This window comes from Fusarium coffeatum (assembly GCF_003316985.1).
Source record: "Fusarium coffeatum strain FIESC_28 chromosome Unknown BRIP53273_contig_302, whole genome shotgun sequence".
In the NCBI taxonomy this organism is placed as follows: Eukaryota; Fungi; Ascomycota; class Sordariomycetes; order Hypocreales; family Nectriaceae; genus Fusarium; species Fusarium coffeatum.
In genome coordinates this window covers 86,510-107,509 of record NW_022158091.1, presented here as the reverse complement: position 1 = coordinate 107,509, position 21,000 = coordinate 86,510, and the positions used below count along the sequence as shown (strand labels likewise).

Below are 21,000 nucleotides of genomic sequence, written 5' to 3'. Positions count from 1 at the left end.
TGTTGTTCTCGAGTGTAATGCCTGTGTATAAACCGAGCAACAGCAAATGTGAAATAATGATAGGTCTATAGTGGCAATTAAACATTTTGGGGGTATTTCGTGATAATCGAATGTGACAAAAGGAATGAATGAAACAATATCGCTCAGAAATTGAATAAATGACTTTTTGTATGACTGATCACGATCGCCTGACTCGATTCCAGAGTCTTTTCACAGCGCCAGTGTCTTGTTCTTGGTGATCTTCCCACTGGTCTAGAGCAGCGAGTTGCTTTTCTATGCTCTGCTTGGGGTTTCCATCACGAGAATACATGGCTGGACTCAAGGCAGGTTCGTCACGGCTTGGACCCCCGCGACTGCTGCCCTGCTTCCAGCCATAGATTTGATCCTCGCTTTGACGAAGATCCGGTCTCGTCAAGGTCATGCGGAGCGTCATTTCTCGGCTCGCTGCTGTGTCTGGCATGTATTTATCCGCCTTTGAGCGAGAAGAGTGTTCGACGCTGTTTCTTGAAGATGGAATGCGAGGTGCCCTATCAAATAGCTGGGGTGTCTTGGGAGAATCAGGCTCGGCTGCTGAAGCATCATCGCTGTACTTTGATGACCGGTCATCCTCCAAGAAGCTGCGTAGTTTGTCTTGATGAGCAGCATTCTTAGTGAAAACTCCTGTTTGAGGCCTTGACCCTCCATCCTTGGAAAAGAATCCGAACTCGATGGCCTCGTCGAACTTCTGTGGTGATGCCAGGCATTCTCGCAGCTTCTTGCGAGCCTCAGGGTCTTGATAGTAAGTTGCGGCAGGGTCAATTGGAGACGCTAAGGGAGAAGCCATAGGTGTTTGTCTGTTGGCGGATATCAACGACAACGCTCGAGATCTTGACTTCTTTCGGCCGTGGCCAAACGATCCAACACCTGAGCTGTGTGAAACGGACGGGGCGATGGCAGTCGGGGACTGTGGAACTTCTTGGCTAGGTCTGTCGCCAGTCATAGAAGGCCTCCCAAAGGGTAGCTTGTTAATGGAAATGTGACGACGAAACGACGGCCTTCTGCTCTTGTTTGGAACTGGTACCTCTTCGCGCAGGCCGATGTGATAATCATCCAGATATAGACGAAGATCCAGTCCTTCCTCGTCATCCAACCACCGAAAACTATCGTAAAAAGAATCCGGTCTTTTAGTCTCTGAGCTTGATGTTGACTTGTCGCTTTGTCGTGGCAGCATGCTAGAGTACGGGGATCGACCACCAGATAGCCGGGGACTTTGGAGAGGAGACTGCATCATGATGTCTAGTGACTGACGTTCACTGTCAATCTTCTCTGACGGCAGTTCTTTCAATTCACAGGGTGATTTTTGCGATTGATAGGCAAATAAAAGCTCCTCGTCAGTGAGATGCCGGCGTTTTATCTTTTCGGGAAGATTGGCGTAGAATCGTTGGTCTGTAGAAGCAATCCACGGACGATCTGAGTGTAATAAAGAGTCATCCGAAGTAATGGGTCTTTCTTGGTGCTCGTAGCTCCTTCTAGGCTTTGGGAGTGATGACCAGGGGGTAAGAAGTTGATCTTGGCCGATGCTTCCGGATCGTTGATGACGTCCTGAGTCTGGAGAGTGTGCTAGTTGGGATCGCTCGATAGTTGAGAAGTACTGGAAGGGAAAGATGTTTAGTACGAAGGGACACAGCGAAGTGAAGGAAAGAATGTTTAAGTAAACAGAACAACATAAAACACATAAGTCATAAAAGGGACTCCCTAGTTCTTAATAAGGTACGAGAGGGGCAAAACTGGAATCGGAATGGATATGTCTCAATTCAGGAACGAAGCGGTAGAGCTAGGGCAGTGAGCCGTCGACTAAAGGGCTCGTGGGGCGGGAGTCGCATGTCTTGGCTGTATGACGCCTGGTGATTGTCGGGCGCACAAGCACGTTGGTGCATGGATCGTCCAGGAACTGCAAGTCCAGGGCGCCATCACAACGCCTTTTGGGTTGGGCGATGTGATTGCTGAGTGAAAAGGAGCTCAGCTTGATGCTGGGCCTTGTGCAAGATGCTGGGGGGCTCGAAGACAAAACATGGGGGAATTGACCAATGGCTAAGCACTGAGCCCACCGACTGCGTGGAGCCGCCAGAACGGCCACCGCTCGCCAGGCTAAACAGACAGGGCAAGGCCAGTAACTCGTACGGTGGACCGGAGGCTTCTGTTGGCGATTCCTGACGGTTCCCCGGCTCCTCAAGGTCCCTGGTTTCCCTCATTTTTGATGGCTAGGCGGGCGACTAGCCCCGGCAGGTCCAAAAAGAGGTTCCAAAATGCAGGTCGAATTAACCTTGCAAACTCATGATGGTTCGGGACCGCTCTACCTGAACCGGACTCGATAACTTAACCCACAGGAGAAGGGGAAGGACGCTTGTCGAAGAGCAAAAACTCTGTTTTGTTACTTGGAAAAGGAAATGATCGAATGGTGACGGATTGGCATGGCAATGACAACAACAATCCGTTGACCGCACATCTAGCGGTTTAGACTTTCGCTTGCTACTCCCTTGCAGTCGTATCGAGGCAGGCGAGTAGAAACAAAATATGGAACGCAAAGCATAAAATCCACAGGACAATGAAAGGAATGAACAACTTACTTTGCGTTGAATCGTTGGTGGAAGAGATTCGAATTCTTTCCTCGTAATCGTTGCTGAAGGTCGACTATCAGATGCTGGAGGTTGATCATCCGAAGAGATCCTTGGTTGTTTGGGATCTGAACTGGCACTTGGATTGCGTCGCCAATGAAGAAGATGACTTCGGGAAGAGGACGGTCGACGGTCCGATGTAGAGAAGGCGTCGTCAGGGAAGAGACATTCAGTATCGATTTCACTGAGTAGGTCATGATACTGCTGTGAATTATATCGTGTGCTGTCGCGACCAGCCGGAGTATTTGGCTGGATTCGCAACTCTACTTGTTCCTTTTCCGGCCATCGGCGATTCAAGCCCAGTCCAGATGGTGTGTGAGGCTCGAAACCATCGTCCATAGTGGTTGATGTCATAGCGGTGGTCGCAATACTCATAGGGCGAGAAGGCAGCAAGAAACTGAGATCACCGAGGCCGTGGTTCTGATCAACGGTATCCGTGGGATTGCTAGTGTCGAGCCTTGTGGGAACACAGCGTTGGCGTTGCGGCTGCAGTGGTGGCTTTTGGCGCTCTAGTAGGAAATGCATGTTTTGGGAAGCGTATGCATGTGCGTGCGAGGATTCTGCAGGTATGCGGCGGTTTGTGTGATTTGGCTGGCTTGTATAATGGTGCAGAGGTCTGGGGCAGAGACGATGAGACTGAGATAGACTGTCAGGACGGGAGTCGAGGGTCTCGCTGTCGAGGAAGCTCATAATATCACACAAGGCATCTGGACCCTGGCTGAAGACACTGGTGCTATCTCTCGGGTTCATGCTATTACTGTCAATGGACTCCGCCTCTACACCTCGATTTGGCCATTGATCCACGCTTGACCGAAGCCTCAAATCCAGCGCTGCGAGTCCATCACCCTGACCCATGACGAAGTCAAGTCCAAGTCGAGGATATCGTTGCAGTAAGCAGCGCAGCGCAATGCAGGGTTGTCAAGACGTCGACAGGGAGTGGTGATGAGACCAACGATAACTAATCAGCGCTGATCATGGGAAGAACTGGAAAGGAACGGCGATGCAAGGTCCACTACTGTCAAGTCGGCCCCCGCAGGCACCGTCCCTTGGGTTGCCCTTGTCTTGGGTGGTAGTTCGATACTCGGTTGGTTCGATCGGGTTGTAGTTGATGGTAGGCTAGGGAGATTTGTAGGAGTGCTTGTGATAAGCCGAGTGTGGGTTTGGGAAGAGTCGAGTCGGGAGGTAAAAACGTTGGATGATTCGGAGGAAGGTATTACTGTTTCTCGTACTTTCCTGTATAAACCATCGTCATGGACGACTTTAGTTCCAAAAGCTTTCGTAAAGAAGTGCCGTGCCGTAAATAGACGGCAGGTACGATACGGTAGTTCGGCCGAGGCAGGTACAGACAGGTACTGGTGCTGGTACTGTGACTGTGACTGTGACTGAACAGTAGAGGCAGACTAAAATGATACAGCGCTCCTACTGAACAGAGGCCAAGCCCAGCTAATAGAAAGTAAGGTAACAATGGGATGGAAGCGAGATCGCGGCGCCAAATCCAATCCTACACGTCAGGTTCAGGTACCTTTTGGGCGGTACCAATCACTCGAGGATTACTCGGTCAGAAGAATTAGCTTCCGGGCAACGGGTCGAGCGTTTGGAGAGCGAAGGCAAAGAAGAACGTCTGAGACACGAATCGATAATCGACGATGGTAGTTTATGGCGTTTAGATGGCGTCGAAAATTCAAGCTAGTACCTGAAGTTTGCATATAATACGACGAAGGGGAGAAAAAAGAAAAACAAGAGAGACGAAAGAAGAGAGAAACCGAGAAACCGACGAGGGAAAGGAGACGAGAACAAGACGCGGTCAATTGCCCACGTCGAGTACCTGCCTATAATTGAGTGGATGAATACCTAGTATCGGTAAGGCATGGGACGGGAGTTGACAAGGTCAGGCCGTAGATAACTTAAGGTAATTAACTTGACGTCCTGCATTACCCCATACATAATATAACGGTTCAAATGATGAACCCATCCAAAGAAGCTCAGTCCAAGTGTCACTCACGCCGCGCCGTGCCGTGTCCTGTGCTGAGCTGTTCTTTGGACCTGCCTACGTACGGATACTCATTGTGGGCAAGACTTCAGTCAAGGATCCATCCTATCATTGCCCTCTGCTGAGAATCACGGCGGCGCGGCGCGGTGCTTCAGAATATGTCGATGTCCGTCCCATCAGCTTTCGGCCCTCGATCCCTGTAAGCTTCACTTTAAGTGCCGCATCGAGGAATAATACAGCACCTCGAACTCTGTAGTGGCCCCAACTCTACTGCAACTCCACGGTGATAATAAACATAGCAAAAAAGAACTGCGGTGGGTTCACCGTTCCTGCAACCCACTCGTAATTGCAATCACCAATTGACTTGTTGCAGGTATATACAAAACAAAAAAGCAACGCCAACATGTCTAGTCTGGAGACTAGCAATGCAACCCGGAGTCCCAAGTTTCCGGGCAGTCGTTCGTTAGGCTCAAGACTACTGCACTACAACGGTACATGTACCTGACTGGGTGTGAAGATGCTGACCGATCTAACTAAACTGAGGTATCCGTATAGCCTGTGCGAAGTCGAGCTAGGTATCACCATGACCATAGTCTGGGAATCATGTCCACTGTAACAAGCCCTAACTTCGGTCGGGTTAGTTCGTGTTAGTTAGGTTGGCTACTGCAGCGCTACGGGGACCAATGCGCGGCTTCGAAGGCTTAAAACAAAAACCCGTAATTCATCGGACTTGAGTACCTTAGTTATCCTCTGCCTCCATCAACGAACAACACAGAGAGAACCATGCATGCATGTAGAGTAAAGCGGGAGGATTACACCTGAAGCGCCCTAATAAGCAAACATCTGCAGATCCACGTTTCTAGGTTCCATTGAAAGAATAAACAACGTGTACTGTATGGACACGGCACAACGCAACACCAGCTGGCAATGGATCATATCATTTGAGTCCAGTTATCACGAACATCTTTCTCCCATGAGGACACAATATTGCCTATTACAGTGCATTTCTTTTTCTGGAAACAAGGTTATACCTGTTACCCACCGTGGTCGATCAACATCAACGGTGATAAGAAATCAATCAATCATACCCTCCAGTTAATTAATATTCATGCCTGCTGACTTGGCCGAACTCCGTCTTACCGACCTCGATTATCATAGCTTCTGGCCGTAGTCTATTTCCAGCTTGCCTTTCGCCTGTCAACCAGGCTGTCAACTTCGTCACCTCCACAAGGGACCAAATTGGCAAGATCTTGTGATGTTGTTGATGCCCATCATTGCCAGACTTCAACTAGTCTGTCCCTTTCAGTTGCAGTTGCCAGATTCGCATGCAACGCTGTCGTTGTCATGATGCAGGGGGTCAGGGCTGATACAATCTGGCAAGCAGGGTTCCTGGCCGTTCAAATCTGTTTAAGCGATATGCTGCCACCACTGGACGGTCAAGACCCTTGAATCACCTAAATATTGACTGCAAGTTATCCCGTCGGTGCAATATCTCTTTGGGGGATCTGACCCGCGTACACGTCGTATCGGTTCTGAAGATCCTCGGCGAGGCCGCCGAGTTAAGTGGACAACTACAGGCTGACAGGCTTACAAGAACAGCATCCTTCAGCCCAACGTCAACGTCTTCAACTTTAAGCGATTGAACCCCTGGGACGCACATCTGCCGTGCCGCAGACGTACCTTGTTCTGGGCAACATCAGTATCAACAATGTTGTGTCTTCTCTACCATCATCTTGGCCATTACTTTGTAACATTTGGAAGCCCCACGAAGCGATATTGTTAGATCCGCTCAAGAGATTCGATAACCCGGAGATGAAGAAACAGAGACTTGGTAATTCCACGAAGTGACGAAAGCAAGACAAATATAGCTGGTCGTGCAGGATTTCAGAGTTCAAGCTGCCATATGTTGCACAGCGTTGTTCAAATAGATAGCATGCAGTTTCAACCCATGAGCCCTGGTGTGACTCTTCCAGGACACTTATACGAAGTACAGGGAGTAACATATGATACGTATGTATTGTAAAACCGTCGTGTTTCCAATTTCCAATACTTTCCTAGACCGATAGGTACTCTTTTACTGCACGTTTACTTTGATTCTTTACAGTCTGTTCTGAGACCTTGTAGTTAGGTAGATTCTTAAAATGTAGTTTAGTACGGATATCGAGATCAGTGCGTTTGTCAGTAACCCAGTTCGAGGCTAACACTTGTTGGTACGTGCAGTAAGCAGGAACGGCAGGCCAAGAATCCGTATAAGTCGGTGCAACTGGTTCTCCCTGCAAGTGCCCAGTCTTGGTCAGTGGTATGCCATTGTTCGACCAAGATGGCAGGCCGGCTTTCACTTGTGGGAACCTTATGCTGCCCCTCTCATCTAGTCAGTATATCCATTCCACTGAGCGGCACTCTCGGGCAACATGTCATCGACCCAGATGCGGATTGCGCGGCCTGGTTGTAATTCCTTCCTGCAAAGACGGGACAACTAGACAACGCACTCTCAGCTGGACGGGTCAATGACCAGATATGTGCTAGATAGATAGTGCGGTGTAGAAAATATGGAGATAGTACTAATTGTTACCGATGGATTATCGAGTGCGGTCTAGTTGTACAGATACATACACCTGAAACTGTTTGGCGGAGTAGGGACCACAGCATGAGGGGAGAAAGCACAGACGATGGAATGCAGGCTTCAGACTTCGCTTCTCGACGCCACAACATGCTGTCGTACATATGAGATGACATAGATATACTAGATCCATCGTACACGTGCTTTCAGAGGTCTGTGGTGGAAGAATGGCTCCATGTTCCTGTGCGAGGGCCAACTATGGCTCCCAACCACAAGTGCTCCGGGAGCCAAGAACCAACATCTCGTGGCCGGAGCAGGGAGCTCCCGGTATGTCAAATCGAGAACAAGAGCCAACTTCTAGCACGAGCATGTGTGGTAGAGGAAATAAGCCCGCTCTACAAACCGAGTCATGCAAGAAACACCAAGAATGGTAGTCCAAGATGCAGTTTTGGCTAGAGAGTTCCGGCTCAGCATTGACCTGTGGGTTCTTCTGTGTTACCAACTATCGTTCATAGACCCAGATGCAGGAGAGGTAGCACAAGAGTTTCGTAACAAGATTTCTTGTTCGAGAACGGCAAACTTGCAGACGGTGAGGGCTCTATTGGGTAGGTTAACGTCTAAGCTGAAGCGACCGTCAGCGGACAAGGTTGCACTCGACAGTGAGATCTGGTTTTAGTATGGATACAGGAGAGACTATTAATATTGATTTAAAACAATGTCATACAAAGAAGCAATAAATGAAAGAGTTGATTGATTTGTTTGACGTTGAATCAAACAAGACAAGACACGTGAATTGAACGACGCGACATGTCGTTGATTGGACCCAAGCTCGAGTCCACTTTAGGAGTCATACCAACCAATAGGAAAGCCTAAATCTCAACACCTCTAGCTTCAGCCTCGAGGAAGCTTCAGCCTTTCCCATCTCACCCATAGAAACTCATTCAACATCAATAAGTTCAAGCTTATTCATCCACTTCCCACGTTATACTTTATCACACTGTAATTTGCAGGGCTGAATCATGCTCAGTGGGAGTTTCGGTTTCAATTCGTGATACTAAATCTTACTTCCTCTCATGTAACTTTTTGTTCTAGTCTTTGTTTTTGTTTTGCTCCCTCACCTTAAACTTCCAGTGTTCTTGATACCCTAATACTCCCCCCATGACATCGGAAAAGATGCCGCTCATGCTGGACAACCCCATGCCAGTCGACATCAATGACGTTGATGATCTGTTTGGCGATGGCGTTGGCCTTTCTCTGTCAGGTCGGGTCCAGAGCAAGCAGCTTCAGCAACGGATGGACGATATCAGGATTCGAGGCTGTTGCCAGTACGGAACCATACACCTATCAACGTTTATGAATCAAACCGCTAACACTCAATAGAGCAGTTGCATGGTCAAGGACAGGCTCAATTGCTAACATCACCCCCGATGGCCAGAATGTCGAGCTTCGCTATTTACGAAGATCCCCAGAAGATGGCTCGTGGGATCTGAGCGAGCCTACCACTTGCCCTTTTGTCAAGGGCACTCCAACAGTTCCCATAGTTCATTTGCTATGGGCCGGTACGAGTAGCCCGGACCTGGCTGTGATTGATGCTGCTGGTCGCGTCACTATCGTTAGCTTTTCGATTTCACTCAACCATCCTTTTCCTCAAAGAAAATGGGATGCGGATCCAACTGACGATGTCCATACCGTCGTCGGTTCATACTGGCTCACTGTTGCGCCTAATAATCAGCAGGTACGAGCTGCTCCCGCTCAACACCGTTAATACCGTTTACTGACCACGAACAGCCTTATCATGTCATGTATGGGCCGGCCAACAAACAAGGCAATGGATACACATACGAAAATTCCTTCGTTCACCATGGGGGGCCATCTCATCCTACCGCGGCCAAGAGTGCTCTACTGACTATCACCACGCATGGTGTTCTGAGGATGTTTTGGTCGCAGGCAAACGGTCGAATTGAAGAAACGACTATAGAGCTTGAAAGTATCAGCGCGTCCGATGAGCTTATCACACATGCAGCTTTTACATCTGAAAAGAGTCAGTTGCTCTGATTACCAACCCAACTTGAGTGTTCTTATTAACAATTACCAGAATATTTGCTTCTTGCCCTTGCCACGACTGCAAAACAGCTGAGGCTCGTTAAGATTGAGATTCAATGGGGCCAAACAGCTCAGCCGGACAAAGCTCCCGGGAGGGTCCCAGGAACTCTGAGTCCGTCTCTAGTCGAGAAACACTTGGCTACAGCAAACTGGCTTCAGGGTGGACCTGGTGATTCTAGTCTCGACACATCCATGATCGAGCTCTCTCACCTGGAAGTACTTCCTTCTATCCTAGATAATACTGGAAAGAATCCCTCAGCACCCATGGTTGTCACAGTGAGGTCGCGTACTCCCAATGAAGGGTCATATCAGGTTGCACAGACTGTTTTTGATCGATGGGAGGTTATTGAGCAAAAGCAAGGCTTATCGTCAGCTTGGGAGCAGCTTGGAAGCCGACGAAATAGCATTTCCTCAGAACTACCTCCCGTGACGCAAATGCGCAAAATTGCCAACATCACATCCAACAAGGTTGTCATTGCATTCCATACCCTCAATTTTGGAAAGACTCTGGTCCTGGCTTTCGCAGATGGTTCAGTAGAGTACCGCGATCGACTGACGTTCGATGAGATGTACACAACTCAAGAACTAGACAAAATTATGAACCTTCGACAAGTTGGCTGGACATTTGCAGATGAGGGTCCATGTAAGCAACTGCCATTAATCTTTATAGCCATAGCTAACTTTGATTGCAGGCCAACAGATCGCTTTCTCACCCACTCATTGCTCACTGGTGCAAATGGGCGAAGATGGCAAAATGAAATGGAACAGGTTACACTACCCTCACGGCGATATTGGAAACTCGATGCAAGACGGTATGTTATGTTCATGTTACTGATTGACAATATCTCTAATCAACTACAGCTCACTATGTTGGAAGCATTGCTGCGTTGTCCGTCACTGCTGCGCCAGCGATGTTTTACCAAAATAACTATGATGATATACTTGCCATTGTTAGGCCTTATACATCAAAGAAGAGTGCGTGCTCCTACTAGTACTTACTCTCCATGTCACTCACGCGAAGCAGGATTCGTCCAAGACTGGGTCACCGAGTTGATAAGAATACTTAAAATCCAGGTCGACTACTCAGAAGATACTCATCATGATGCGCTTGTACGAAATGGCTCTTTGCAGTACTGCCTAAGCATCATGAACGCTCTCGGGTTCCGTGGAGACTTCAGCCCTCGATCCTTCCAGGGCAAGTTCTCGATGCTCTTTTTGAACGTCCGAAACGTGGTCGTCCTTATTACTATAGCCAGCAACACACCTGTTACGGTCAGGGAAAAGCTTAGTCCTTTGGATGAACCTGGTAAGTTGTGACTGGTATGGTTTTATCTCTTTTGACAGTTGCTTACATGAATACAGAGGTTATGGGCACACTCGTTGGTTGTGCAAAATGGGCACTTGATCTGATCGCCTGGCTCATGGACTCTCTCTTTGAACTCATGAACGACAGCCATTTCCAAGAACTGTTGACTCGGGAACGCTTTGCAGAGGTTGCTCCTTATCTTCACAAGAAAAACAATGTTGCTCTTCATTTCATCATGAGCTCATCCAGCCGAGGATTCCTTTCAGCAGTGTGCCGTAGACTGGCACATTTGGAAGGCTTGAGTGGCCGGGCCATCGAATTTTACAGAAGACAATCAGCTGTCGTTGAGGGAACCGGTGGTGGCAGAGCAGCCCCACAACTACAACAGGCTTACCAGGCAATGCAGCAGGTAACTTCTTCGGCGCTTGTCAAAGTGTCGGAAGTCGAAAGTCTTCTCACCGAGCTCAGCAAGGAGATCCGACAAGCCTATCAGATCTTCCTCCCTAGTTTTGTCAAGAGTCAAGCAAACCCACCACAGGGAAAGGCAATTGACGTGGCAATAAGGTCGGCCCGTGTGCAGATAGAACTTGCCATGCTTCTATCATCAACACCCCCTCCAGCATTCCTCCAGATCATCAAAAAGTTCTTCACTACAGACCTTCCGGCGTTTCGAAATGCTATAGATCCGGGCCGACTATTCTTTGCAGATTACGATCTTCTCGAGGTTCAGGATGACGAGCACAGCTTAGCGGCTAAGAAAGCGCGGGGTATGGTGTACGTGGATGTATTCAAACGGATGCAGATCAGACCCTCTTCCGAGAAGCACTGGAGACGATGTTCGAGGTGTACTGCTGTGATGGAAGACATTTTTGGGACCAGGCCTGGATTTTCGTTTGTCCTGGCGCAGCAGCGCAAGTGCTCTTGTGGAGGACAGTGGACGTTACTTCCCAAGGGGCATGTTGCTTGAGTCTTTGATGGGTAGAGATGGCGTTTATATTGGTTGTCGGACGTTTTGCCTGGTGTTGCTAAATAGGTTTTATATCACGATATAGTGTCATAGGACAGAGAAAGAACAAAATCCCTCCTTCATTCTACATTCTGCTTATTCGTTCTTTTACAGTGGTGAGTTCCCGTTGTCTTGTCTCAACGACGTATTCAGTAGCTTCAGTTTGACCTTCTAGCTGATGGTCATGGCCAATGCTTACACCAACAATGCCCTTCAGCGCACATCCTTCCCTATATTCCGAACTGGTGGTACTATACTCATCGTTATTCAGTCACAGATGCGTATGCTTCATCCAAGGTCTCGGCTAGTGTTTTCAATGACCTGATGTCTCACTAACAGGGACAACACATGGCCAAAACAGCACTACAGTAGCAGTTAAAGGCACGCGCCTCCAGCCTAAACTCAACCATCGACACGAGAAGTTTATGACTAGCATGAAGCTACGATTCGCTTGTCAAGCTCGTAGTTCATCGTCTCCTATGTTGTGCATTGGGAGCATACCATGATTCGTGATTCAAGGGTTGTGAATGAATACCCTACAACAATCCGACTGAACATCCCGCAAAAAGAGGCAGCCTATCCCCATACCCCATGGGAAATTACGATGTGATGGCGCCAGACTCGAGTAGTCAAAACAGCAACGATAGCGCCATTGCGACGAGAAAAGGAGTGAATGTAAGAACGATCGATCTTCAGCACAAACAGTCAAACACTGACGCTCCAAACGCCACCTAATTTCGAGTCAGTGGGGGTCAAAGAGTGATCACAGCTGGGCGATCAGGGTATCTTTCTCTTCTTGGACGTTTCCGCTGTGATGAAGCTGAAGAGTTACAGTGATGTATGAGAGTTGGAAAGATCGGCAGTTTATCGTGCCACTTTGACTGGATGCGAGTGTTTCAGGAAACCTGAAGTTGATTTGCCAGGTTTAAGTGCAGTTGAGTTCAGGTACCCTGTACCCTTGTTGGGATGATGATGTGCGTCTTGGTCATGTCAAATGACTGCGATGTTTATCTAGTGTTGAATTATTTGTGGTTCGTGAAACACTACGAAGTGCAGTAGGTCTCTTACTATGTGATAAGACAGGATTATCCATGGATAGAGCGTCTACATAGTGCGTCATACTGCTGCACCCTTAACTTGACTGCCGCTGCCCTTGCTTGTAGAAGTAATAGAGTTTAAGCCGGTGGTGATCGGGACTTAGAGGGAGGACCCTGAAAACGAATACTGTAGATTTTTCACTATCATGTGGTGCACAACAAGGGGGCACCCTGTGATCAAAACTCGTTGAAACATCTGCAGTTTACATCGCGCAATAGATACTCGATACACGATCTTTGCTTGGTATTGAACACGTCAAACAAGAGCTAAAGATGGTGCTGTTTAGAAAGCGCTTAATGAAGAGGTGAGATCTTCACCGCCAATCGTCAATGAAGAGCACAATTATTGTACTGTATGCAGTGAAAGGAGTGAGTCTAGAGTTGATAATGCTTCATGAATGTCCATGTTTGCCAGGCGCTAAATGCAACCATTCGTGGTTTACGGATATTCCACAACTCATTAGACCCCCTGGTCTAGCACGTGAGACGCTAAGCAAGGGGCGCTATATCAAACCCCTGGATCATGAGGCGGTTGAGCTGAATGTGTTACTGGAGAGATCAAGGTGGTCCTGGTATTAGACAGATATACAGGACGGAGTATCGTCATATGCAGTAAGTAACCCTTTTTTCCGGACTCGGAGTTTTTAAAGCTTCTGCATAGAAAAAAAGAAAGGAAAGAAAGAAGAAAAAGGAATTCCACCGGCTGACGTGTGGTTACTTGCATATGCACAGAATCATGGAAATGTTTCGATAGCCGCCGCCTTTAATATAACGGTAACACAATTTTCCGTACGGATGGATACACTTACGCGCCTTCGTGCAATAATAGTCGGTGCTTTCTTCGTCTTCTAAAAAGAGGGCGACTCGAACAAGGTCACCCTTGAAACTTCTAAAGTTGGGCATTGACCCTTGCTCTAAGCTTAGTCCATTGAATGAGGTGCTAATCATATCTTCGGCCATTGAACGATATTGAGCATATGAGCTACCTGAGGCATTGATCACAGGTTGGTTGATTCATGACAGATCAGATCGTTTCTCTCGTCCCATCTGGCCAACAAGACGAGATGAAGACAATATAGGAGATTTTTATTAATTATGCACATTAACCAACAAGCGATTGTCTCAAGACTTGGAAGGTAGTATTACGCTGCAGTCATCCACTTGAAAGGATCAAGAGCCTGAAATGGATTGACTGCCGTACCGCTCTTTGCGCGGCGCATACAATCGAATTGGATTGGATTGGACTGGACTAGATCTGGTCCATATCATGGACCTCTAATCAATGAGATAGCCCAGTGGAGGTTAGAGGTTGCTACCCCTGAAGACCTTGTTATGGTAGCGCCCATGTTAAGGCGCTAGTGCAGGTACTTTACAGTAAATCCCCCCATCCTTTTCCGTTGGTCACCACCTTCACCAGAAATACCCCTGCTGTTTAATTGCAATTGGTTGATTAACCTTTCAGGTACAGAATTGCTTCTACTGGTTCATCGCGCGGCTATCGACTGTTGAATTTTACTGGTTACTCCTTTGTGTTCCCACGATCCAATACCGTTCACGTATGCATCAGACGTCAAAGGCTTGAGATATCAGCTGTACTATCAAGCCTCACCATTCCACTCAAAAACCCTCACTTGACCTGCAAGTCGCAAGTCGCCCCTCACATAATGTACATGTAAAGATCGACTCTCCAGTAAAGAGATGCTAACCTGACCTTACCTTGCGGGGATTCCACGCTTGTGGTGCAGGGGGTCGTCATCATCCATGCCCCTTTTCCCAGGCTAAGCTTAGATCAAATGAAAAAAAAGAATGCCAAAGCCGTCCATTCATTATCAAACCCCTGACATGAACATCAACCGCCTAGACTACCTAAACCACTATCGTGCATGGTGCCCAGCCATCGCTCCAGTAGCTTTCCATTCTTTCCATGCTCCTGTTCCCTTCGCTTCGTTTGTCTCCCAGGGGCCAAATTTCTCTTCTTTTCCTTCCCTCACCCGTTCTGTTGATGATTGACCGACACGCGCACACCTTATTCCGGTGATAAGACATCCTCTATTGTACAGATTATACAGTACCACCTGTACAAAGTACATACACAACTTATCTGGTGTCTGCGCTTGTGTCGTGTCGTCGCACACGCCCTCTTCTGTTACAACTTCACCCCCACACCTCACACACTGGCCGCTCACCTTCTGTACACACCAGCTTCGCTCTCTTGCCGCCGCTCAAGCCTTAGCCCAAGTCCCAAGACTTGTCACGAAGCGTGTGCTCTTGGTGTAGCGAGGACGGTCGGTATATCTTCCAAATATGGAACCCGCCCTAGCTGCTCCGGGGTCTGGAGTAACGGAGCCTTCTGCATCTTCTGATACTCGTTCTGATACCAAGACACCTCCTGTCACCGTCCCATCCGCATCCGCAACTTCTGCTGCAACCTCAGATTCTTACTATTACCCTATCGATAATAACGCCGACTCCCGTCCCTCTTCTTCAGCTTCAGTCCGTTCGTCGTCTCAACTTCAACAAGTTATTGAAGAAGGAAAGGAGGATCACTCGCCTGCTCCGCGATCTTCTGCCGTTCACGCTCGATCTCAGACGGTCGACGTCCTGCCCGGCTCGTCCTCCGACTCCGGCCCCGGCTCTGTTTCGTCGCCCTCCGCTTCCGTTCATTCGTTTGGGACTATCAAGCGCAAACCTCTGTCTTCGTCGGCATCGGCACTTGCTCTGCGCTTCTCGTCATCTGGATCACCACTGCCGTCACCGATTGATCTGCCATTGCCGAGTCAGAGGTTCGCTAGACCTTGTTCCGTCGACAGTCCTACCTTTTACGAGTTCTCTTCCGCTTCTCGCGACGGGCCGCCAACTGCCCAGTAAGTTGTTCCCTTTAACTCAATTCTTTGTCTTGGTGTCTTGGTGTCTTAGACGACCAACTTGCTGCCCCTCGCTTCCCTTGCAGAATTTCTTGCTAACCCGAATTCCTGAACAGAGCTCCCAACGCCAACCTGGCGTCCCTTGCCGCGACAACCCCTGGAACACAGAACATTCCAGGACACAGCCCTACTGTATCTAGCTCCGACTTCTCAGACGTCCTGGATGGGTATGATGATTTGATATCCGACTCGAAATCAGAATCTGGACCAGACGTCACCCGCGAGACTATCCTTGATGACAGCGATACCGAAGACGACCAATACAACAAGAAAGACAAAGAGATCCAAAAGATTGATTCGAGCGACAAAGAAACTATCATCGTTCATAAAGACGCCGAGACAACAGAATCGAAGGAGCAGACCGAACAAGACGCTCAAAGAGCCAAGTCCCCTTCATCCGATCATACTATATCCAAACCGACATTGGCTCCCGCTCCCATGTTTGTTCCAAAGCCAACTCCACCACATCTCCAGCTCGACAAGGTCACAATTGACGTTGCGAACTACGACGAATCCCCGGATGATCCCAATACACCATCGGGCCAAAATACATCACCTCAGCTCAATAAGCCCTTGCCTAGATCGCCAGGCCAAAACTCCCCATTTGCTTCTTTGTTCAACTGGGCAGCGCCCTCACCCTCGCCTTCTGCGACGGAATTTTCGTCTGCATATTCGCCGATATCACCATCAAAATACGGCGCAGCCAATGATACGGTTAGCAACCCTCAATCTACCATTCAAGAAGATACCGCTAGCTTGACGGAGATCTTGACCTATCGTAACTCATACTCATCGGTTTCACAGTCCCCAGCCTACGCGCAAATTGACGAAATGGAAGACGAACTAAAAGCCATCAGCGCCGAGCTGGCAAGCTCTATTCGGCGCGAGATGGATCTAGAAGATCTAGTCGACCGTCTCCAAGAACAAATCGGCAACCCTCAAGCTCCTGGCAAGAGGTCAAGCGATTATTACTCCGATTCAGGTTATAGCTCGGCTAAGATGAGCGAGGCCGAGCCTAGTCGAGAGGAACTTGAAAAGGTTCAAAGGAGGTCGGAACAAGAGAAAGCTTCTATAAGATTAGAACTTACAAACAAGCTACAAGATGAAAGAGGACGACGGAAGGAGCTGGATCAGCAGATTAAGGAGCTTGCTGAAAAGGCGTCGCAAGTCGACCTCGCCCAAATGAATAACCAGGACGCCAGCGGCCGACTAAAGGACCTCGAGACCACCTGCGGCGACCTTAGGAGGCGATTGTCCGAGGAGCGCGTTGTTAAGAACAACTTTGAGGACCTCATCAACGCTATCCGAGGAGAGCTCCACGAGGCAACCAGCGAGAGAGACAACCTCCGCGACGAGGTTGTTCCTCAACTCAGGGCTCGAGTTGAGGGTCTCGAGATCGAGGCTGCTGAATACGCAAACCTGACCTATGAATCCTCAAAGATGCAGCAGGAACTCTCGATGCTCAGGAAAGAATATGATGTTATGCGAGGCGGATCCAGATCTGGTTCTCCTACACCGTCGATCAACCGCATGTCTCGCGCCATGTCTGGTGGTTTCGGCGGCGGCCTTGCCAGATCCAATTCGGTTGCGACTGGCTCGTTCCGTGCCCAGCGTCCTTCAGGCCTTTCCAGGTCCAACAGTGTTAAGAATGTTCAGACTGAGTCCAGAGAAGCTCTTTCTGAGAGATTAAAGGACGTTGAGGCTCAACGAGATGCCCTCCACAGCGCACTGAAGAACCTTCTCGACCGCCAGGAGTTCCAAAACCGTGAGAACGAGAAGAAGATCAGATTACTCCAGGCCGAGCGGGAGAGACTTCTTGGAGCAAACCCACGAAAAGCAGGTTTTGAGCGAGAGATCTCAAACCTTCGCACCGAGATCAACGTTCTGCGACGCCGAGCCGAGGATGCTCTCATGCAAAAATGGCAAGTAGAGGACGGTCTTGGTAGTCTGAAGATGGATCTTGACAAGGCCGAGCAAGAGATCTCTATGCTTCGGGAGTTGTTGGAGGAGAAGGATATCCTCATTCCTCCCTCTTTCGCTCGCTCAAGCGGCTCTAGTACTGGTAGCAACTCGTTCGGAAGCACCCCAGTAACATCTGAATCGCTTTCAAAGGCATATGAACAACTGCAGGCCGCTTATGCTGAATCGCTTGAGCGCATCAAGGAACTCGAGCATGAGACTGGAGCTGATGAGAGGACCCAGCTTGCTGTCGAGCGACTCGAGCGCACACTCTCTATTGCAGTCTCTGAACGCGATGCCGCCAAGCATGAAGTTGACAGTCTCAGAAACCAGTACGACTCTATGAGCGAGTACGAGAGTAAGACCATTGAGAGCGAACGCGCTCTTGCTGACGAACTCAACGACTCCGCTCGCCGAGTTGGAGAGCTTGCATCTCAAGTCCAGCAGCAGCTCGCTGCCAACGCACAGCTCCGAGAACGCCTTTCTAATGCTGTTGCCCGAGGTGACTCCAATCGCAAGAGCAACTCGGATCGCATTGCTGGCCTCCAAGTTCGCCTTAAGTCCATGGAGGACCAACTTGTTGCTGCTCAGACAGCATCTGAGGACAGGGTCAACCGTCACGAGGAGGAGATCGCTGCTATTCGCGATGCTCACAATGCTCAGCTTCAGCGCATGAGCAGCAACGCCAGCTTTGGTCCTCGATCTCCCAGTTTCCAGGCCAACCGCAAGCCATCGCTGCTCAGCCCTCTATCCCCTCGATTCCCTGGCTCGTTACGATCCCCTCAGCTCACTGAGAAGTCTTTCGAGGAAGCCGCGCAGATGGATATGCTCCGCAAGCGCGTGACTGAGCTAGAGACGGCTCTCGAGGACGCCGATAAGGAGATGCAGGATGTCGTCGCCAGAATGAGCACGGCTCAGATCGAAGTCCTGACTCTCCAAGATGAGCGAGAGGCCGCTGTTCGTGAAACACGACGCCTGCAAAAACTCCTCGAGCAGGAGCAAATGAAGTCTTTTGAGGACCGATTCAAGACGCTTAGTGGCAGCGCCTGAAAGAGAAGGACCAGGAAAATGTTTAAGACCACATTGATTGGATTATAATGATGGGAGCACCCTTTTTACAGTGGTGCCCGTACTGCATATAGCGACCCGGAGTTGTCTGTTTTCACCCCTATCATTATTTGGTAATGATTCTTAGCAGCCAGAACGGTTGCGCATTTCTACATGGGTTTTTGACGAGTCTTGGAGTACTCTGTTGGGAACCTATTCTTGTCACAACATCACCGCATCTTACATACGCGGGCATTGGAAAATGGAGCATTTGGGACGGGTTTGTCGATCAGTTGATACTTGGTTTACACTGAACACGATTCACAAAAGGAACGTTGTTTGTTAAGTATATAATGTTTTGTATTCTTGTTTGGCTATTGGTGAGTGGTTGCGTAAATCATTTGTGGTGTTTGCAATCCCCTGGTTTGTATAATAGAGGGAAGAATGGCCAGGTGAACAAGTCAACTTTTGTATATTAATCGAGTTTGAACTCCAATATGCATCCATATTAATTCTTATCAATATTTTGACAAATAAATGCTGGCGTTTGTCCGTGTGATGTTAAGTGTAATGAGGGACGGTCACTCCTGCCTTCTGTTTGACCTGTGCACTTGCCGTTGAGGTTATCACCAGACATGTTTTGGGAAGTCGCTATTCACCGTTTTTCAACGCGTCTGCGTTGTTCACCTTTCTTTAGAAAGAATTAACGTCCCTCTTTTTGCAACTTATGCTCAGTCGTTAACGTTTCATCTCGCTACCAGTATCGTCACGATCTTTTGTAATTATCATTACAACCATTTGATTCATCAGTAACAAGTCTGGCTGACCACGATGCTGTCTCTCCGGTACCATATCCTCAACTGGGCCCTGTCGCTTATGACAATCCCTCTAGCCATGTTCCGAAAGAGTCTTGTTAACAGTGGACTGATGCACAAACTTATCGATGATATTCACTGTCCCGCCATCGGCCTCACTATCTATTTCCTTACGTTGTGGTTGTTGAAAGCACGAGAAACAGCCAAACAAGAACAAGAACAAGAAACCCATTCGGACCAGGTAGCATTCAGCGGCAATGTTGCTCCAGCTGAGCTAGAGGCCATTGCCCCAGCTGATGTTCATGAGCTGGAGGCAGAGGTCCCGATCAGTACAAACACCAACGGAAACTGCAACGGTAACGGCAACGCCAGGTCGAAAAAAAGGAGGAAACGGGGAAAGAAAGGTAACGCCAACGGAAAGCAGAATAGGAACAGCTCGAGCCATAATGGAAAGGCGCAACAGTTCAACGGAAATAGGATACCTCCAAGGAATAAAACGCCCGCTCAAGATACAGCACCTTCGAATACAACAGCGCAGCTGAACGCCATCGCTGCTCGAAGACTTCGGAATACGTCAATCGGACGGATAGAGTATATGAAACAAAGTGTTATTCGCCTCATCGAACAGCGCATACATGTACTCTACCCTATCAATTTGGTACTTCTATTTACCAGTGACGAATTGCCTGGACTTGGGGCATATTCCGAGTCCCGTTATTGTCGAATGGCAGCACGAGTCCTAGTAACCTTTACAATCCTGGGAACTGTAGAGCCATGGAGACGCACTGTAAGTCTTCGGCTCTAACACACTATACCTCTGCTGATATACTCTAGCGATGGGATATTGAGATGTGTGGTCTTGGAATGCTAACCTACTGCTGTGCGTTTTGTGGTCAAGGCCCAAGCCCGTGGGCTTCGATAACGATGGGCGCTATCAGTCTTTCTATCGTGGGATCAATCATAGAACTGCTGCTTTGCCTCAAAACTGGTCGCTGGATTTGTTGGCCTTCATTATGGCTGGCGAGTGATATCGGCCAGTTCGATACGCTCGTTCGCATCTCGGCTCTTTCACCACTCATTGACATCGTCGAGACTGTAAGTTTGGGAAATGACAAGGAGAACCACAGGCTAATTTAGAAATAGGCCATCTACGCCATTACACCTTACGTCGTACCCGCGTGGTACCAGAGCAGACGGGACCTTATGGAGAAACCGCTTTAGGGCGTGCGGTATTCCCATAGGTTCGCAGTCGCGATATTCTATCTTGGCTGCACCTTTTTTCTCTCATTTATCGTGGCCCTAGTGAAGGCAATGTTACGATACATTCAATCCCGCGATATGGAGAGATTGGTTTAGACACGACATAACGAGGGCGAAACCGATCTTCACCTTTACAGAATGTTCAACCTACATGGGCTTCTTGTGAAGCTAGGTCAGGGGTATAAATTGTTATTGGCATGATGACATACCAGGAATGTCATATCTTTAGGAAGCGTAATCATATTACTATGTATTTGCATAAATCACGAGCGAAGCATT

The 21,000-nt window shown here is 48.6% G+C and overlaps 4 protein-coding genes across 4 annotated transcripts; 3 read left to right on the top strand and 1 right to left on the bottom strand.

The window, feature by feature from the left end:
* Positions 1–178: 178 nt before the first annotated feature.
* On the bottom strand, positions 179–3,179 carry FIESC28_10352 (uncharacterized protein; the record flags this gene model as incomplete). Its single annotated transcript, XM_031164484.1, has 2 exons — positions 179–1,630; positions 2,607–3,179. 2 exons carry the CDS (start codon positions 3,177–3,179, stop codon positions 179–181), a joined length of 2,025 nt encoding a protein of 674 aa, XP_031011436.1.
* A 5,183-nt stretch (positions 3,180–8,362) lies between these two features.
* FIESC28_10351 (uncharacterized protein) lies at positions 8,363–11,580 on the top strand (the record flags this gene model as incomplete). Its single annotated transcript, XM_031164483.1, has 8 exons — positions 8,363–8,529; positions 8,585–8,939; positions 8,993–9,245; positions 9,300–9,950; positions 10,000–10,119; positions 10,169–10,282; positions 10,332–10,613; positions 10,670–11,580. 8 exons carry the CDS (start codon positions 8,363–8,365, stop codon positions 11,578–11,580), a joined length of 2,853 nt encoding a protein of 950 aa, XP_031011435.1.
* A 3,440-nt stretch (positions 11,581–15,020) lies between these two features.
* FIESC28_10350 (uncharacterized protein) lies at positions 15,021–18,649 on the top strand (the record flags this gene model as incomplete). Its single annotated transcript, XM_031164482.1, has 2 exons — positions 15,021–15,580; positions 15,697–18,649. The coding sequence occupies 2 exons, from the start codon at positions 15,021–15,023 to the stop codon at positions 18,647–18,649; spliced, it is 3,513 nt and encodes a 1,170-aa protein (XP_031011434.1).
* An 828-nt stretch (positions 18,650–19,477) lies between these two features.
* Positions 19,478–20,682, top strand: FIESC28_10349 (uncharacterized protein; the record flags this gene model as incomplete). Its single annotated transcript, XM_031164481.1, has 3 exons — positions 19,478–20,248; positions 20,296–20,556; positions 20,605–20,682. The coding sequence occupies 3 exons, from the start codon at positions 19,478–19,480 to the stop codon at positions 20,680–20,682; spliced, it is 1,110 nt and encodes a 369-aa protein (XP_031011433.1).
* Between the last annotated feature and the right edge of the window lie 318 nt (positions 20,683–21,000).